At 38.3% G+C, this 20,256-nt stretch overlaps 1 protein-coding gene across 2 annotated transcripts in view; it reads left to right on the plus strand.

Annotated features, from left to right (window-relative positions):
- The window catches only part of LOC124544887 (choline transporter-like protein 4), a 253,893-nt gene that overhangs the window by 126,816 nt on the left and 106,821 nt on the right, over positions 1 to 20,256 (plus strand). For both annotated transcript variants that reach the window (XM_047123619.1, XM_047123626.1), the window contains exon 6: positions 14,411 to 14,576. In XM_047123619.1, coding sequence (XP_046979575.1) covers positions 14,411 to 14,576 — 166 coding nt within the window. The remainder of the gene's footprint in view (positions 1 to 14,410; positions 14,577 to 20,256) is intronic.

Genomic DNA, 20,256 nt, shown 5'->3' on the forward strand with positions numbered 1-20,256 from the left:
GCTTATAGAGCAAGTTCAAAGCTATTATGCCTACACAAGCCTGCAGGGTTGCCACATCTTGCAAAGAAAATCAGTCTCATTACTTTATTGTGCACCTCGTATATTAAGAACAGTATTGGACCCAGTGCACTACCCTAAGTAACACATATTTTTATGTATTTCTTGTCTGACAATTGTTTTATTAAAAATTTGTCATCAGCAGATGTGTGACAATCTCTATCTTTTGTATCCTTTTTTCTGAAACCAGTCATTCACTGTTCCTCTTATACTTAGCACTTCTAGCTTACTCACTAGTATCTTATGGCCAACAGTGCCAGAAGTCTAGGACAAGTCTAGGAAAATGCCTGAAACACAGTCAACCCTATCAAGAGCTTTAAGTACCAGTTTTGTGAAGTCTACAACGTACGATTTTGTATGTCTTCCAATTCTGAAGCCAGAGTGTACTTCAATAAAAGAGCTTGCATTTATTCAAGTAACTTATCAGTCTCCCTTTCTCAGTTATTTTTGAGAGTGAAGGCAGCAGTGAAATTGGCTTGTAGGTTTCAATACTTCCTGCATTACCTTTCTTTGGTAAGGGCACCACTTGAGCATGCTTGAGGTACTTTGGGAAAACACCTGAACGAAAGGATTCATTTATTATGTTTGTTAATGGAGCTATCTAATCCTGCCTTCACAACAGAGATAAAAACCTCATCTAAACCTCCTGAATTCTTACTTTTCAGTTATTGTTGTGTCTTCCTAACTTCAGGCTCTTTATAGGAAACAACAGCATTGTGTTTGCAGCAGTCGGGTTGGAACCTCTGGTTGCTATGTGATTGCCAATGCCTTCTACTGTTGTTCACATCATGTGTGCAGTCGCTTGTTTTTCTTCTGTCTCCTCCACTGTTCTTCTGTTGTGCATATGTCCCATTTGATCTTCTGGAGCTCATGTTTCCATCATTTTCATAATTTCTTCCACTATTCCATGACATCCTAAAATTCTGTCCACTCACAGCTCTACTACCTTCCTCTAACATATCAATACCATAAAGTGCCTCCAGAAATTCTGGTAAATTGTAATTTGCTACTGTTAATGGCTTTCCTCTGATGTGTAGTGATAGTTTTCCCTTTAAAATCCATGAGATATCTACTGGTGGCATGTTCCTGTCCCAGTGCTTTGCCTGATGTAAATACTTTCCAAAATATCTGCATTGTCTTACGTTGGATGGCTCCAGATTGGAAACCTCTTTCCATAATCTCTCCTGAACCCATGTGACCAGTATTTTGACAAAAATGCACTTTCAAACTCTTTGTAAGTCTCATAAGCATCACCACCTTCCACTGTCCACAAAGCTGTGTCACACTGCATGTAACCTCTGACTAAACTGATCATCTGGTTTCCTGTCTAAGTTTGTGACAGAAAACTGTGAAAACTTTTTATGAATACCACTAGTGAATTTCATGTTTTCTGGGTATGAATGCAGAAATTTGTGTGTGTCGAATCATATTATCCTCTATGATATATGTGGTCATTATATCCTAGCACCTCCCCCCCCCCCCCCCACATCCCACCATCAGTTCTCACAACATTAACATTTTATGTACTAGTGGCATTCCCAACTCACTATCTCAACTGACTGAGTTTTGTTCATTAACTTTTTAATGTCAAATCATCATCCTTGGGGATCCAAATACTATTTGCTTCAACTTGACCCATAATTTACTTTGTCTCTTGTTTAACTCTTTCTATGTTAGAAATTAAAGCTTCTTTTACTGTTTCTAATTACTGACTAAGGTTCCATATATCTTGCCTGTCCTTTCCAAAATCTTGCATTTGCACTTCTCATGGTTGTTCTATAATGCATTGATATGGGTTCTGATAATTTCTGCTGTGTGCACATCTGTCTGCAGCTTGTAGCCATTAAAACCTCTTGAATTTCATCCAATAATTCCTCGGCCAGTGCTTTTCTCCATCTAAGAGTTTTTACCTTGCATTTCATACCACTCCATAAATTGGTCATCAAACATTTTCAGTATTTGTTTATCTCTTTGTCAACTCCATGTACCACATTTTATTTCTAATGTGGTTTCCATGTTTTATAACTTTTCCATTAAATTGTTTTCCTGTTCATAAAATTTGTTATCTAAATCTTGTTCATGCTGTACAAATTTATTTGGTAATGTGTCCTTTATTGTTTCCATCTGAACATTTTGTGTAGACAAAGCCTGTGACCCAGTCATGCTGTTTACTTTTGCAGTTAACCCATCTGATGAACCTACTCTTTTTGTCATTTCCAATGCCAATCTATTTAGCCTATTAAGTGTGTAGTTCATGAGTGCATGCCTCTTCTTCAGTCATGCCAGCAAGCCCTGGTGTGGTGGTGCTGTGTAATTTTCTCATACATAAAAGTTTTCCTTCATGTTTGAATTGAATTGATAATGGTTGGAAATGAATAAAATGAATTGTAGAAGTTAACAAAAATCTATTGTCATGATATTACAAGTCATTTTCAGTGAGAAAAAATTTTGAAGCAAGGTGCTGCACACAAAGAAACTTCACATTCTGCACATGAGTATGAAGTCTCTTTGCGAAGGCCTTTTTTCAGGACATCACACACTTCTTTGTTGGTCTCTTCGTTGTTGTGGGTGGCAGAAGGTCTAGAAAATGCCTGGCAGTAAGGCGTGTTGCTTTCGGTCTTTGAGGTTGGTGCCCTACTGATTTCCCTTGTTGTGTTGAAGATATGGCCAACTGTCTGCCAAGACTAATCCTAATGCTCATTCTATTTAGTTTCACCGTGTTTCTAATATAGAACGTATGGATTGAGGCATTGCAGTGTCCAACAAGTGGCAGAAAAGCTTCTGATAATAGTTTTCAGCCTACTCCGGCCATGCCTCCTATATTCTTGTTGTAATCAATAACAACATGTGACTGTTGAATGATTCCCTTATTCAAGTTCACATTTAAAAGTGAAGGTACTAACTACAACAACATAATTTTTGTCCTTACATTTCATTACACCTGTTTCCTCTATTCCCTGTTATGTACTCTTCCCTTCTCCAGTTTTTCCATTTTTATGAAGTCGGCATACTCCTTCCTGTACAGCTGGTTAGTTTTTAAACCAAATCTGGACTGGTGTACCAGTTATCCAGATGAATGCAGTGACCTTTCTTGAAGAGGTCATGTGCATGCTCCAAAACAATTTGAGTTCTTATTGTTTCTTCTGGATAGTGGTTACCATAATTATTGTCTTTTCCGGTTTAAACAATAAAATTCCGTAGATACCCCGAGCTGCTTTCACATAGGCCATAGAATTGGATGCTGAATCTGCTGCACTTTGATGGAATAAATTGCTTCCGTCCAAGTCATCCTTTCCAGAGCAACAACAATTCATCAGTGGCGAGGTTCCTTTCTGGCATGTATAGTGATCTGAATTCATGCACAGATGCTCCACAATCAGGCGAATTTTGAATAGTTTTCTGCTGACAGTGCCTAGTGAATTATACAGGTTATTGTCAGCAAAGTGGTGCCACAACTGTACTACTGTTACCACAGAACTGACATTGATCACAAACCAAACTAGCATACACACATGCACTAGGTACCATCTGGTGCAGTAGTGTCTTGTCATCAGATGTTTCTGAATCAAAGTCACTTTTCTTAGTCTTGACATCTGTATCTTGAAAACTTGCAGAACTGTCACTGAAATTATCATCACTTTCTAAAAGCAACTGCTCTATTTCAAAACCTGATAAATGACTATTTTGCCATTGCAAAAGATCACTCACTAACACAGCAGTAAACACAGTTGAAAAAGGCACAGTTTTGCTGTCGCAAAGTAGTTTCATAATGTAGTCGACACTATTGTATTTTAAAATTCTTATTATAAATTAGGAAACAAAGACATGAGCATGCCCTTTTTTTTCATCTGCCCTCTTCCATGGTTAGAAGGAGAAGACAAGATACATTTTCCTCACCCTGTCCTCATTTATTTCATAACAGATGAAAATGAGTTGGCAGCAGAGACAAATGCTATTTAAGTGAGTATGTATCAGCTATAAAGAAATACTTTATGGTTAAAAAAATAAAGAAGAAAACAATAGCTAACACCACAAAGCTTAACAGAAGCAATTATGCTGCAGCCAGGGGAGGTGTGATATATTACAAAAGGCCTCTGTGCACCCTGTCATTAGTGTTTGTGGTCACTATGGGAACGCCCACCTGTTTCTTTAGATATGTGGATGATACCTTTGTTATCTGGTCACACGGAAGAGATAAACTGGCAGACTTCCTCACACATCTCAACTCCAGACACGAGAATATTAAGTTCACCATGGAGATTGAAACGGTTGGTATGCTCCCTTTCCTAGATCTTTTGATTATAAGACGAGCTGACGGCACTTTGAGCCACAGCATGTATAGGAAGAAGACACACACCGATTTGTACCTACATGCGGATAGCAGCCACTACCCAACACAAAAGAATGGTGTGCTCAAAACTCTTGTACACAGAGCTCACACCATCTCCGACAGGGACAGACGCCAACAAGAATTGGACCATCTAAAAATCGTGTTTCGGAGGAACGGTTACAAGGAAGGGGGCAAATTCGGAAGGCTCTACATCCCACACCTGCAGCACCGGCAGAAACTGAGGATGAACCTCAGGAGGAGGTGGCCTTGGCTATTATTTTGTTTTGGGGGGCCTTATCTGGAAAAATTAGACGCATTTTACGTAAACACCAAGTGAAAACCATCTTCCGTCCTCCAAGCAACATCTTCCGTCCTCCAAGCAAAATCAAGAGCCTTCTTGGTAGTGTCAAGGACAACCTTGGTCTACGTAAATCAGGGGTTCATCAGATACCTTGCCATTGTGGTAGTGTATACATAGGGCAGACCATTCGTTCCATTGAGGACCCATGCCGAGAACATCAACGGCACACTAGACTGCAACAGCCCAATAAGTCGGCAATCACTGAGCATTGCCTGTCGGAACTCCACAGCATGGATTATGATCAAACCAAAGTCCTGACACTGACTTCCAAATACTGGGACTGTGTCATCAAAGAAGCCATAGAGATCAGAGTAAGGGAGCCACAACTAAATCGTGACAGCAGTTACATCCTTAGCAAGGCGTGGGAACCCGCAATCGCCCGGATTAAAAAGAAAACGGATATTTCCCAGAGTGTACCGACTTCAGGGGAGGAGGGAAGAATAATGAGATTGGTGCCGGCAGACCCTCCTGAACAAGAAGACCTAGGACGCAGCATCCAGACGGCAGCAGAACAGATGCTGTACCTGGACAATTCGCGGGGCCCGGACCGCACCGACTCATAGGAAGCGCCTGAGGGAGGAGCGGGAGGGGGATTGTCCTATATATACATGGCGCCGGCCCACTGCCGGTCAGTACATCAATGCACCTGATGATGACAATGTGGTCGATTGCCAAAATATTGTGTCCTATGCACACTCATACCAGGCTCTTCACCTGAGATTTATTTTGCCATATGTAGGCAGCTTTATTATATTCGTAGAGTCCCTTCTTAATACCGGTCTTGATACTTTTTAAGTAAGAGGTCCAAGATAATGGGCATCAATCTTAAACTGTCAACCTATTTAGGATTCCCAATATTCCAGTGATGCTTTCCTATAGATGAAACAAATCTGTGATAGTATTATAATACATCTGGAAAATTTCATGTTCTAGTGAAGTCCTGCTTATTAAGTTAGTTATTAAGGTAGAACTAATTTTCAGAATTATTTTTGAAAATTTGTCAACACCATGCAAACCTGTGTTTTTGAAAGCCATTATAGTTTACTAATTGCAATAAAGGATATTTTTACTATGTCTACATTCCTAAATGTTTATGGGATGAAATTTTCCACATATAAAATCAAAGGGAAAATTTAGTTGAGAAAACTGTTACATTACAGCAGACAGTGACAAAATAGATGTAATTAGATTGAGAAACCATACCGATCTTGTGTACTATTCATATTAACAACTTTTTCAGTATTTGACAATGACATTTTGATTTTTCTCATAGCAAAATGTTTTATGAACTTCGATGAGGTAATAGATTCTTTCACAGAAAGGAATGCATGCCTTGTCAATTTGTAGCAAGATTATAGGGAAAAAAAGCTCTGGAATCTAAGGATTGAAGAAATGTCTACTGTCTTGTTTGTCTCTTGTATTTACTGGTTTTATGTTTCCCACATTTAATTTTATGTTAAGAGAGGAAGTTATTAGCCAATAGGGAACAAAGAGTGCAAATGTTCTGAAGAGTTCTTATTCTCCCGGTCACAAATAATCCCACCCAGTGTTAAATGTGATTTTTTTAAGGGGGCAGGATGTCAAATCATTGGATTGGAAGTAGGAGAGGCACAACGGGAAGTTTTAATTTCCACTGTCCTGAATATAGGTTTGATGACTCCCATTACAAAATATATATGTTTGAATTCCACAGAGCAAAATACAGCGATGTGTGATAAAAGAATGCTATGTGAAGAGGTGTGGCTCTGTAATTTGGCACACTTAAGGCTAAGTAACATGTCTTACATTTCCTCAAACATATTCGTTTTATATATCAAACACTTTAGAAATACATTCACTAAAAGACGAGCATATTTTTCAAGAATCTATTTCTTAAAATTTTTGATGTCCTATCTCAAATGCATTTGAGGGAACTCTGACAGCCTAATGAAACTTCACAGACATCCTACATCCTCATGTGTCAGCTCTCATGAATTTTTTTTAAGGGGGCAAAATGTCAAACCGTTGGGCTAAGAGTAGGAGAGGCACAACAGGAAGTTTTAATTTCCACTGTCCTGAATATAGGTTTGATGGCTTCCATTACAAAATATACATGTTTGAATTCCACAGAGCAAAATACTGTGATATGTGATAGAAGAATGCTGCATGAAGAGGTATGGCATGGTACTTTGGCACACTTAAGACCAAATAACATGTCTTACATTTCCTCAAACATATATGTTTTATTTATCAAATTCTTCAGAAAAATGTGTGTGGCAACGTGAATATATTTTTGAAAAATCATGAGTTTTTTTTTACATCTTGTCTCAAATGCTTGATTGGGAGGCACTATCAATTTTTTCCCCTGGTTTGGAAATATTGTAGACCCGGGACTGTCTTCATTTAACTTCATAAAATAAAAATAATTATGGACTCTTCATTCAACTTAATGACTTAAATATAAAAAATGTACACTATTCATTTAGAGTTTTCACTGTACACAATCCCATACACTTTCAGCTGACTTTAGATCCATGACCATACTGCTACGCCTCTATTACATCTGTATGCCTTACTTTCTGCCTGTCTGAAAAACCGAGTTAGTGATACTTCATGATAACTGAGATTCTGAACTCAGAAAAATGGTGAGACATTTGTGTTATGCACTAGAAGTCACCTTTTCTTTATCTTTAACCTCTACTCTGAGTTTTCTAAGTAATCTTTAACTGCGTAATATGCAATGTTTAAGAGGTACCCTTAGTCTGCCTTTTTAAATAAACATATCTTAGCTTTGTCTTTCAGTTCCTTGAACAAGTTATTATACAATTTTAGTCTCTAATAGGAAATACTAATTAGTGGTTTTTGCTTCCTTTTCATTGGAGAATGTAAGTCCAAACTGGCTTCATCAGAAGTTTCTTTACAGTGACTGTATGCAATGGAGGGTCCCTCCCATAATGCTATTGGGTACATCTCTGTCCAGTGCATGATCAGTTATTCTGTTAAACTTGAACTGTAGTTTCTCTACATACTCCTGACCTGTGCTGAAAGTTTCAAGTTACTCATTGATACTGTACATGATACTACTAACTTTTTTTATCTAGTTTACTGAACATATATATCTTTCTGCTCGTTTTAGCTGTCCTGTGTACATTGGTAATCATTGTTGCCATTACCATGTCATGGTCACTGATACTAGTTTTGACGGGGACATCCTCAAAGAGGTCAGGTCTATTTGTTGCCATTAGATCCAATACATTTCCATTATGAGTGGAGTTTCCAAATTATCGGTTCTAGGTAGTTTTTAGAGAAGGCATTTAGTAACGTTTCATACAATATCTTATCATGCCCACTACCAACAAAACTGTATTTTCCCAGTTGACTAATGGATGATTAAAGTATCCACCAATGATTACAGTATGATTAGGGAGCATACATACAAGTGAAATGACATTTTCTCTAAGGTTTTTGGTTACATCAGGAGATGAGTCTTGTCGGGAACAGAAGGATCTAGTTATCATTTTATGATTACCCCTCATACTGAGTCCAGCCAAACAATCTCACATGTTGTTTCAATTTCTGTCTCTGTGGATTTGAGTTTTTGTCTACTATGACAAATATACCACTTCCTTTTCCCATTAGCCTATCCTTTCGATATATATTTAAATTTTCCCAAAAAATCTCCTGCTATCAGTTTCAGGTTCCAACCAACTTTCCACACCTAATAAGCTTCATTGATTTTCACTTGATCTTGCGCAATCCGTGTACACCATATACTGAAATAAAAGCTTGCGTTATTTCTGCTATCACATATAACATCACTGGCAGTAGCTGGTGCGATATGAATTGTAATGATCACATAGGTTCAGTCATTGATAAAGCAGGTTCTAATTTTGGTTTATCAGTAGAATACTGAGGAAGTGCTGTCAGTCTACAAATGAGATATCTATAATCAGTCGTGCAACTGGTTCTAGCATATTGCTCAAAAGTGTGGGATCCTTACCATGTAGGACTTGCAGGGGATATTGAATGTATACAGAGAAGGGCAGCATGAATGGTCACAGGTTTGTTTTTTTCTTCTCTGTGGGAGAGTGTCACAGAGATACTGAACTGGTATACTCTTGCAGATAGGCGTAAACTACCCCGAGAAAGTCTGTTAACAAAGTTTCAAGAACTTGCTTTAAATGATGATTATAGCAAAGTACTACAACCCCCTACATATCCCTACGTTGGGATGATGCAGATAATATTAGAATAATAACAGCACACACAGAGGTATTCAGACGATCATTCTTCCTGCATTCCATATATGAATCGAATAACTGTTACAATGGGGACATACCCTTTGCCATGCACTTTACGGTTGTTTGCATAGTGTAGACATAGACATAAATGTAGAAGATGAAATAAAAATACAATTAGCATGACATCAGATCAAGTGGAGCTATTCCACCTTACAACAACTTCGGTAACATTCACCTGCTGTGATCACTCCTCCACACACCATTAGGGGGGCTGTGGAGTATGATGTACATGTAGATCACACCAACTCCTGCCAGTGATGTTGTATGTGACAGCAGAAATAAAGCAAGCTTTGGTCTTTTTTAACCAATCTGCTTTTCACATTAACTGAATTTTCTATCAGTGCTTGGCAGAACATGATAATAATATTAAATAGGAAACACTTTCTTATGTCCTGGAAAAAATTATATTATTTCATAAACTCCACCTACCTGGTTCTTAGGCCACCTTGAAGTGACAGCTGAATGTCACAGACACAGATCAAATTATGTGCCCTTACACATTGTTATTTACACAAAAGATACAAAAATGATTTGTTGAGTATTTACATAGGAAAATGTTACAGTTTTTGTCACATAGAAATAGTTACATTCACTAAAATAGGAACAGTTTTTATGTGGAGATACATTTAGCAACTGATGAAAAATTTTTCAATTTTAATATACTGTTCATAACCTATAACTTAAATTAACAGAGGGGATAAAGGTCCTTATTAAAGATATGTATTAGCATAAACAGACAGTTATTCAGCATTTACAGAAAAACCATTTTTACAGATATGATAATCACTGCAAGTTCCCAGCATCTACATGATCATGAACATGCACATTTCCATTTGATGGTGCATTACCTCATATCTGTTCCATTGAGTCTGCCTTTCAAACTGAACTACAGAGCATCAGACACATCACTTCTAGTAATGACATTGGCTCTGTTCTGATTGATAACATACTATGAAAGAAGAAAATGCATAGTATTATACCATTTCTGTATGCTGGCCAACAGGAACCAGTCAGTAATAATAAATACAGGGGCATCATCCCATATATTAGCAGAATTTAAGATAATCCTGCAAAAAAATTAGTCTTATAACTTACTGACCAGCATTTTGTTATACCTTCAGCATATCAGAATTTTTATTCAATAGTAAAGACAAACTGCAATCTTTGATGCAAAGTGGTGTGTATAAAATCATGCGCAAGCACTGTGCTAAAGTATATATTGGTCACTCTGCAAGATCTGTGGCAATTAGATTCTCTTAATGTGAGAAAACATGGAGATTAAGAAAGAAAAAAATCCACCTTTGCTGATCATCATTTAATAGAAAACCACTCATATTATGTAGAATGCTAAGTTTCATAATCTGTTAAGAACAGCAGAGAGATTATCCTTCTTGAAATCAACAAACAGATGACGCAGAATAACAACTTGGTATTTAATGACCAAACTTAGTTTCATCTCCCTCCTTTCCCCATCCTCTATGTTAAATTAAGATGTAGTTACATATACTAGATGAAAATTGTAAATTCAACTTTATTTTTCATCAGTTGTTAAATGTATTTCCACATTAATTTTGTTTCATGTTTTTAGTTAAGATAATTATATCTGCAAGACAAAAAATGTAATGTTTGGCTATGTATACACCGTACATCCTCCCTCCATGAACCATAGACTTTGCCGTTGGTGGCGAGGCTTGCGTGCCTCAGCAATACACATAGCCATACCATAAGTGCAACCACAATGGAGTGGTATCTGTTGAGAGGCCAAACAAATGTGTGGTTCCTGAAGAGTGGCAGCAGCCATTTCAGTAGTTACAGGAGCAACAGTCTGGATGAGTGACTGATCTTGCCTTGTAACATTAACCAAAACGGCTTTGCTGTGCTAGTTCTGCAAGCAGCTGAAAGCAAGAGGAAACTACAGCTATAATTTTTCCTAAGTGCATGCAGCTTTACTGTATGGTTCAATAATGATTGCGTCCTCTTAGGTAAAATATTCCGGAAGTAAAATAGCCCCCATTTGGATCTCTGGGCAGGGACTGCTCAGGAGGACATTGTTATCAGGAGAAAGAAAACTGCCATTCTACATATCGGAGCATGGAATGTCAGATCCCTTAATCAGGCAGGTAGGTTAGACAATTTAAAAAGGGGAATAGATAGGTTAAAGTTAAATATAGTGGGAATTAGTGAAGTTCAGTTTCAGGAGGAACAAGACTTCTGGTCAGATGAATACAGGGTTATCAATACAAAATCAAATATGGGTAATGCAAGAGCAGGTTTAATAATGAATTTAAAAAAATAGGAGCATGGATAAGCTACTACAAACAGCATAGTGAATGCATTATTGTAGCCAAGATAGACATGAAGCCCATGCCTACCACAGTAGTACAAGTTTATATGCCAACTAGCTCTACAAATGACGAAGAGATTGAATAAATGTATGATGAGATAAAAGAAATTATTCATATAGTGAAGGGAGATGAAACTTTGATAGTTATAGGGGACTGAAATTCGATATTAGGGAAAGGAAGAGAAGGAAAAGTAGTAGATGAAAATGGAATGGGGATAAGAAATGAAAGAGGAAGCCGCCTGGTGGAATTTTGCACAGAGCATAACTTAATCATAGCTATCACTTGCCTTAAGAATCATGAAAGAAGGTTGTGTATGTGGAAGAGGCCTGGAGGCACTGGAAGTTTTCAGATAGATTATACAATGGTATGGCAGAGATTTAGGAACCAGGTTTTAAATTGTAAGGCATTTCCAGGGGCAGATGTGGACTCTGACCACAATTTATTGGTTACGAATTGTAGACTAAAACTGAAGAAACTGCAAAAAGGTAGGAATTTAAGAAGATGGTACCTGTAGAAACTGAAAAAAAACAGAGGTTGTAGAAAGTTTCAGAGAGAGTATTAGGGAACGGTTGACAAGAATGGGCAAAAGAAATACAGTAGAAGAAGAATGGGTAGCTTTGAGAGATGAAATAGTGAAGGCAACAGAGGATCAAGTAGGCAAAAAGACAAGGGCTAGTAGGAATCCTTGGGTAACAAAAGAGATATTGAATTTAATTGATGAAAGGAGAAAATATAAAAATACTGTAAATGAAGCAGGCAAAAATGAATACAAACGTCTCAGTAATGAGATCAGCAGGAAGTGCAAAATGGCTAAGCAAGGATGGCTAGAGGACATATGTAAGGATGTAGAGGCATATATCACTAGGGGTAAGATAGATAATTCCTACAGGAAAATTAAAGAGACCTATGGAGAAAAGAGATCCACTCATATGAATATCAAGAGCTAAGATGAAAAACCAGTTCCAAGTAGAAAGGTGTAAGGGGTATATAGATGGTCTATAGAAGGGCGACGTACTTGAGGGCAGTATTATGGAAATGGAAGAGAACATAGATGAAAATGAAATGGGAGATATGATACTGCGTGAAGAATTTGGCAGAGCACTGAAAGACCTAAGTCAAAACATGGCCCTGGGAGCAGACAACATTTCATTAGAACTACTGACAGCCTTGGGAGAGCCAGCCCTGACAAAAGTCTACCATCTGGTGAGCAAGATGCATGAGACAGGCGAATTACCCTCAGACTTCAAGGAGAATGTAATAATTCCAATTCCAAAAAAAAGCAGGTGTTGACATATGTGAAAATTACTGAATTATCAGTTTAATAAGTCAAGGCTGCAAAATACTAACACACATTCTTTACAGATGAATGGAGAAACTGGTAGAAGCCAGCCTCGGGGAAGATCAGTTTGGATTCAATAGAAATGTTGGAACATGTGAGGCAATACTGACCCTACTGTTTATCTTAGAAGATAGATTAAGGAAGAGCAAATCTACATTTCTAGCATTTGTAGACTTAGAGAAAGCTTTTGACAATGTTGACTGGAATACTCTCTTTGAAGTTCTGAAGGTGGCAGGGGTCAAATACAGGGAGTAAAAGGCTATTTACAATTTGTACAGAAATCAGATGACAGTTATTAGAGTCGAGGGGCATGAGAGGGAAGCAGTGGTTGAGAAGGGAGTGAGACAGGGTTCTACCCTATCCCCGATGTTATTCAATCTGTATATTGAGCAAAAAGTAAAGGAAAGAAAAGAAAAATTCAGACTAGGAATTAAAATCCATGGAGAAGAAATAAAGACTGTGAGGTTTGCTGATGACATTGTAATTCTGTCAGAGACAGCAAAGGACCTGGAAGAGCAGTTGAACAGAATGGCCAGTGTCTCTAAAGGAGAATGTAAGATGAACATCAGCAAAGCAAAGCAATGATAATGGAATGTAGTTGGATTAAATCAGGTGATCCTGAGGGAATTAGATTAGAAAACAAGACACTTCAGGTAGTAAATGAGTTTTGCTATTTGGGAAGCAAAATAACTGATGATGGTTGAAGTAGAGAGGATATAAAATGTAGAGTGGCTGTGGCAAGAAAATCGTTTGTGAAGAAGAGAAATTTATTAACATTGAGTGTAGTTTTAAAGTGTCAGAAAGTATTTTTCTGGAAGTATTTGTATGGAATGTAGCCTTGTATGGAAGTTAAATATGGACGATAAATAGTTTAGATGAGAAGAGAATAGAAGCTTTCGAAATGGGTTGCTACAGAAAAATGCTGAAGATTAGATGGGTAGATCACATAACTAATGAGGAGGTATTGAATAGAATTGGGGAGAAGAGGAATTTGTCGCCCAACTTGACTAGAAGAAGGGATCGATTGGTAGGACATGTTCTGGGGCATCAAGGGATCACCAATTTAGTATTGGAGGGCAGCGTGGAGGTTAAAAATCATAGAGGGAGTCCAAGACATTAATACACTAAGCATATTCAGAAGGACGTAGGTTGTAGTAGTTACTTGGAGTTGAAGAAGCTTGCACAGGATAGAGTAACAAGGAAAGCTGCATCAAACCAGTCTCTGGACTGAAGACCACAATAACAACACACTGTCATTTTTGTATCTTCTATATAAATATTATCTGTGTAAGGTGTGTTTCATTTTATCCATATTTGTGACATTTGGTTGACCTATTAAGATGGATTAAGAAGACAAAAACTGATTCATGAAACAAATAAATGTAATTTTTGTAGAACGATAGGAAGTGTTTCTTGTTTATGTAATACTACTCAGCTTTTCTCGATAAGTCATCTTAGAACTTGTGTTTTAGCATCAAGAAGAGGCTTCTCAACATCTTCAAAGCAGTTATTAAATTTCTTTGCCACTGACTTGCCATTTTTGTCCTTTGGCCAATGTGGTCACAATTACTGACTCCTGCATAAAAAGAATTGATTCATATGATATGCTGTTCGAATGAGACATTCTAAAAGCTGAAGTGTCAAAGCAAATCTAATTTATGAGAAGAATGAAAAGTGGTAATTTAATTTCATTTTCAGATTGGAGAGACAATTCTTGCAAATCTGGAAGATAACTGGCCATGGATAGCAGGCTTCATGGGTATAGCAGAAGTTGTTTGTATTGTCTACATAATCTTGATGCAGTTCTTGGCTGGTGTTATGGTTTGGCTGTCTTTATTGGCTGCTGTTGGACTTAATGCATACTGTGAGTATTTACGCTCTAAGACCAAGAAGTTCACTGAGAGTTTATTCTTCACATACAACTTAAAGAGAATAAGTATATTCTTCAGATACAACTTAAATAGAGTAATTGTAAATATCCACTCATCAGTATCCTGAGATATCACTCCGAATATGTCACTGGAGTGTGGCAATGAACTTAACTCACATTCTTAGGTCCTCTTCAATTTTAAGTTAAACACTATCAGTGAAAATCCTTACACCTATCAAAGCACTCTAAATTCTGTCTGTGTCCTTTTTGAGCAGAGTTTTGGGAATTTTAATTGTGCATGGAAGAATATTTCAGGTGTGTGTGTGTGTGTGTGTGTGTGTGTGTGTGTGTGTGTGTGTGTGTGTTTGTCATAGAGAGAGAGGGGGGAGAGAGAGAGAGAGAGAGAGAGAGAGAGAAACTCCCAGTGTAGCACACACACACACACACACACACACACACACACACACACACACACCACACCACACCACATACCCACGTGTGTGTGTGTGTGTGTGTCATAGAGAGGGGTGAGGGGAGGGGGGGGGGGGAGAGAGAGAGATACTCCCAGTGTAACACACACACACACACACACACACACACATGTGTGAGACTTGTAACATTCATCTCAATATGTTTCTACTGTCATTAGCTATACAAATATGTATGTAAAGCATAACTGCTATGGTGCAACTATTGTAGATACACACATGAAACAGGTATGAAAAATTGCCAGCATAATGTTCTCTTTTTCTTTTTCCCTCCAAAATAATTGGGAAATGTGACTGATGTAAGTCTGTGTGCTTCTTCACCAAAATGAAGTGTGTCTACATCCACATATCTATTTTGTAAATTGCTGTAAAGCACATGATGGAATTATTTTCAGCACAGTACCATACATTAGCATTTCTTACATTTCATTTATGGATGGAGCATGGGAAGAATGATTAATTATATGTCCCTTCATTATCTTTCTGAGGCCAAAACATAAGAACTTAAAGGGAGTACAAAAGCTGGTTGGGTATAAAATGGTGGAGAACTGTTGCTCAGGGTTTATCTTTAGTTTGGTGTATGTTTTGATGAAATAATTTGCAGCACAAGTAATTTCTACAGGTAGAAAGAGTGTATAATTGGACTTATTGCTCATTGAGTTGTGTTTCCCTCTTTAATATGACTCTACCAAAGGGAATATTTAAGAGGGGAAAAAATAAGGGAAATAAATTCTACAGAACATGTCCTGTTGGAAATTTACATCCAGAGAATGAGGTTAGGGCAAGCAACACTGAACAGTGTTCTTCACCAGCAAGTGCATCCAAAAAGAAACTTGTGAACAGTAACAAAATATACAGTGAAACCAGTACCAGTGATATAAATTTAATATTAGATTTAAGTGTACTGAAAACAATATTTAATCAAACTACATACTGTAATCTGTGTGATGGAGACATAATAATTTCTGAAAATCTCTTAAAAAGAACAGTTTAGTTCTTAGTTCTCTTGTTTGAGTTGTGAGAGTAAGAAAGAATTTTGTACATATGTTGTTGTTGTTGTGGTCTTCAGTCCTGAGACTGATTTGATGCAGCTCTCCATGCTACTCTATCCTGTGCAAGCTTCTTCATCTCCTAGTACCTACTGCAACCTACATCCTTCTGAATCTGCTTAGTGTATTCATCTCTTGGTCTCCCTCTACGATTTTTACCCTCCACGCTGCCCTCCAATGCTAAATTTGTGATCCCTTGATGCCTCAAAACATGTCCTACCAACCGATCCCTTCTTCTAGTCAAGTTGTGCCACAAACTTCTCTTCTCCCCAGTCCTATTCAATACCTCCTCATTAGTTACGTGATCTACCCACCTTATCTTCAGCATTCTTCTGTAGCACCACATTTCGAAAGCTTCTATTCTCTTCTTGTCCAAACTGGTTATTGTCCATGTTTCACTTCCATACATGGCTACACTCCATACAAATACTTTCAGAAACGACTTCCTGACACTTAAATCTATACCCGATGTTAACAAATTTCTCTTCTTCAGAAACGAATTCCTTGGCATTGCCAGTCTACATTTTATATCCTCTCTACTTCGACCATCATCAGTTATTTTACTCCCTAAATAGCAAAACTCCGTTACTACTTTAAGTGTCTCATTTCCTAATCTAATTCCCTCAGCATCACCCGATTTAATTTGACTACATTCCATTATCCTCGTTTTGCTTTCGTTGATGTTCATCTTATATCCTGCTTTCAAGACACTGTCCATTCCGTTCAACTGCTCTTCCAAGTCCTTTGCTGTCTCTGACAGAATTACAATGTCATCGGCGAACCTCAAAGTTTTTATTTCTTCTCCATGGATTTTAATACCTACTCCGAATTTTTCTTTTGTTTCCTTTACTGCTTGCTCAATATACAGATTGAATAACATCGGGGAGAGGCTACAACCCTCTCGCTCCTTTCCCAACCACTGCTTCCCTTTCATGCCCCTCGACTCTTATAACTGCCATCTGGTTTCTGTACAAATTGTAAATAGCCTTTCGCTCCCTGTATTTTACCCCTGCCACCATCAGAATTTGAAAGAGAGTATTCCAGTTAACGTTGTAAAAAGCTTTCTCTAAGTCTACAAATGCTAGAAATGCAGGTTTGCCTTTTATTAATCTTTCTTCTAAGATACGTCGTAAGGTTAGTATTGCCTCACGTGTTCCAACATTTCTACAGAATCCAAACTGATCTTCCCCGAGGTCTGCTTCTACCAGTTTTTCATTCGTCTGTAAAGAATCCGCGTTAGTATTTTGCAGCAGTGACTTATTAAACTGATAGTTCGGTAATTTTCACATCTGTCAACACCTGCTTTCTTTGGGATTGGAATTATTATATTCTTCTTGAAGTCTGTGGGTATTTCACCTGTCTCATACATCTTGCTCACCAGAAGGTAGTTTTGTCATGACTGGCTCTCCCAAGGCCATCAGTAGTTCTAATGGAATGTTGTCTACTCCTGGGGCCTTGTTTCGACTCAGGTCTTTCAGTGCTCTGTCAAACTCTTCACGCAGTATCTTATCTCCCATTTCATCTTCATCTACATCCTCTTCCATTTCCATAATATTGTCCTCAAGTACATCGCCCTTGTATAAACCCTCTATATACTCCTTCCACCTTTCTGCCTTCCCTTCTTTGCTTAGAACTGGGTTGCCATCTGAGCTCTTGATATTCATACAAGTGTTTCTCTTCTCTCCAAAGGTCTCTTTAATTTTCCTGTAGGCAGTATCTATCTTACCCCTAGTGAGACAAGCCTCTACATCCTTACATTTGTCCTCTAGCCATCCCTGCTTAGCCATTTTGCACTTCCTGTCGATCTCATTTTTGAGACGTTTGTATTCCTTTTTGCCTGCTTCATTTACTGCATTTTTATATTTTCTCCTTTCATCAATTAAATTCAATATTTCTTCTGTTACCCAAGGATTTCTACTAGCCCTCATCTTTTTACCTACTATATCCTCTGCTGCCTTCACTACTTCATCCCTCAAAGCTACCCATTCTTCTTCTACTGTATTTCTTTCCCCCATTCCTGTCAATTGTTCCCTTATGCTCTCCCTGAAACTCTGTACAACCTCTGGTTCTTTCACTTTATCCAGGTCCCATCTCCTTAAATTCCCACCTTTTTGCAGTTTCTTCAGTTTTAATCTACAGGTCATAACCAATAGATTGTGGTCAGAGTCCACATCTGCCCCTGGAAATGTCTTACAATTTAAAACCTGGTTCCTAAATCTCTGTCTTACCATTATATAATCTATCTGATACCTTTTAGTATCTCCAGGGTTCTTCCACATATACAACCTTCTTTCATGATTCTTAAACCAAGTGTTAGCTATGATTATGTTGTGCTCTGTGCAAAATTCTACCAGGCGGCTTCCTCTTTCATTTCTTAGCCCCAATCCATATTCACCTACTATGTTTCCTTCTCTCCCTTTTCCTACACTCGAATTCCAGTCACCCATGACTATTAAATTTTCGTCTCCCTTCACTGTCTGAATAATTTCTTTTATTTCATCATACATTTCTTCAATTTCTTCGTCATCTGCAGAGCTGGTTGGCATATAAACTTGTACTACTGTAGTAGGCATGGGCTTTGTTTCTATCTTGGCCACAATAATGCGTTCACTATGCTGTTTGTAGTAGCTAACCCGCACTCCTATTTTTTTATTCATTATTAAACCTACTCCTGCATTACCCCTATTTGATTTTGTATTTATAACCCTGTAATCACCTGACCAAAAGTCTTGTTCCTCCTGCCACCGAACTTCACTAATTCCCACTATATCTAAATTTAACCTATCCATTTTCCTTTTTAAATTTTTCTAACCTACCTGCCCGATTAAGGGATCTGACATTCCACGCTCCGATCCGTAGAATGCCAGTTTTCTTTCTCCTGATAACGACGTCCTCTTGAGTAGTCCCCACCCGGAGATCCGAATGGGGGACTATTTTACCTCCGGAATATTTTACCCAAGAGGACGCCATCATCATTTAATCATACAGTAAAGCTGCATGTCCTCGGGAAAAATTACGGCTGTAGTTTCCCCTTGCTTTCAGCTGTTTGCAGTACCAGCACAGCAAGGCCGTTTTGGTTAATGTTACAAGGCCAGATCAGTCAATCATCCAGACTGTTGCCCCTGCAACTACTGAAAAGGCTGCTGCCCCTCTTCAGGAACCACATTTTTGTCTGGCCTCTCAACAGATACCCCTCCGTTGTGGTTGCACCTACGGTACGGCCATCTGTATCGCTGAGGCACGCAAGCCTCCCCACCAACGGCAAGGTCCATTGTTCATGGGGGGGGGGGGGGGGGGGGGGGGGGGTTTGTACACATGAGAAATGTAAAAGCAATAACCTTTTTGAGACAAACATCAGATATTTCTATGGGCTGGTAAAGACTCTAAAGCTGGAAAAGACTTTGTGTGCTCTTATGAATCTGTCATCTCTCCTACTAATGTTTTGAGACACACAGATGCTTTAGGGAAAACAATAAAAGTAGCTGCAGAAAAATCAATGAAATTTGCAACAGTAGAAGTAGTTGAAGAAAATGATGCTAACAATGACATTTGAATAGCATTTGTCAGATCATGGCAGAAAAGTGCAATCACTCTAGAAATTCTTTTGCAGCTGCCATAATTATTGATACTGGGAAGGTGCTTGATGTTGAAGTGTTGTCAAAACACTGCCATGGATGCACAGAAGTGGGTACCAACAATGGAAAGCAACAATTGCATGAACACAATTGTTGGAAAACGTGCAAGGATCCAGAGGAGGAATGGAAAGTGTGTTAGCTACGAAGATCTTTCAGTGCTTTCAAGGACAACTTGGAGTTTGCTCTGCTAAATTCTTTGGTGTTGGTGATTCCAGTTCATCCAGATCAATAAATGACAGCAGACCCTGTGATGACCCAATACTGCACAAATCAGAATGTGTCTGCCATGTGCAGAAACAAATGGGTAGCCAGTTGCATAAAAGAAGGCAGAAATTTTCCAGCAAAAAGCATGAACATAGCAAGAGTATTAGCAGACACTTGACTGACAAAACACTCAGTCAACCAAGCCATTAGAAAGAATATAAACAACGTGGAAGGAATTTAAAAAGCAGTGTTAAAAACATTTTTTCCACAAGACGTCAAGTGATAACAAGCCACTACA

Source organism: Schistocerca americana, chromosome 1 (assembly GCF_021461395.2).
Source record: "Schistocerca americana isolate TAMUIC-IGC-003095 chromosome 1, iqSchAmer2.1, whole genome shotgun sequence".
In the NCBI taxonomy this organism is placed as follows: Eukaryota; Metazoa; Arthropoda; class Insecta; order Orthoptera; family Acrididae; genus Schistocerca; species Schistocerca americana.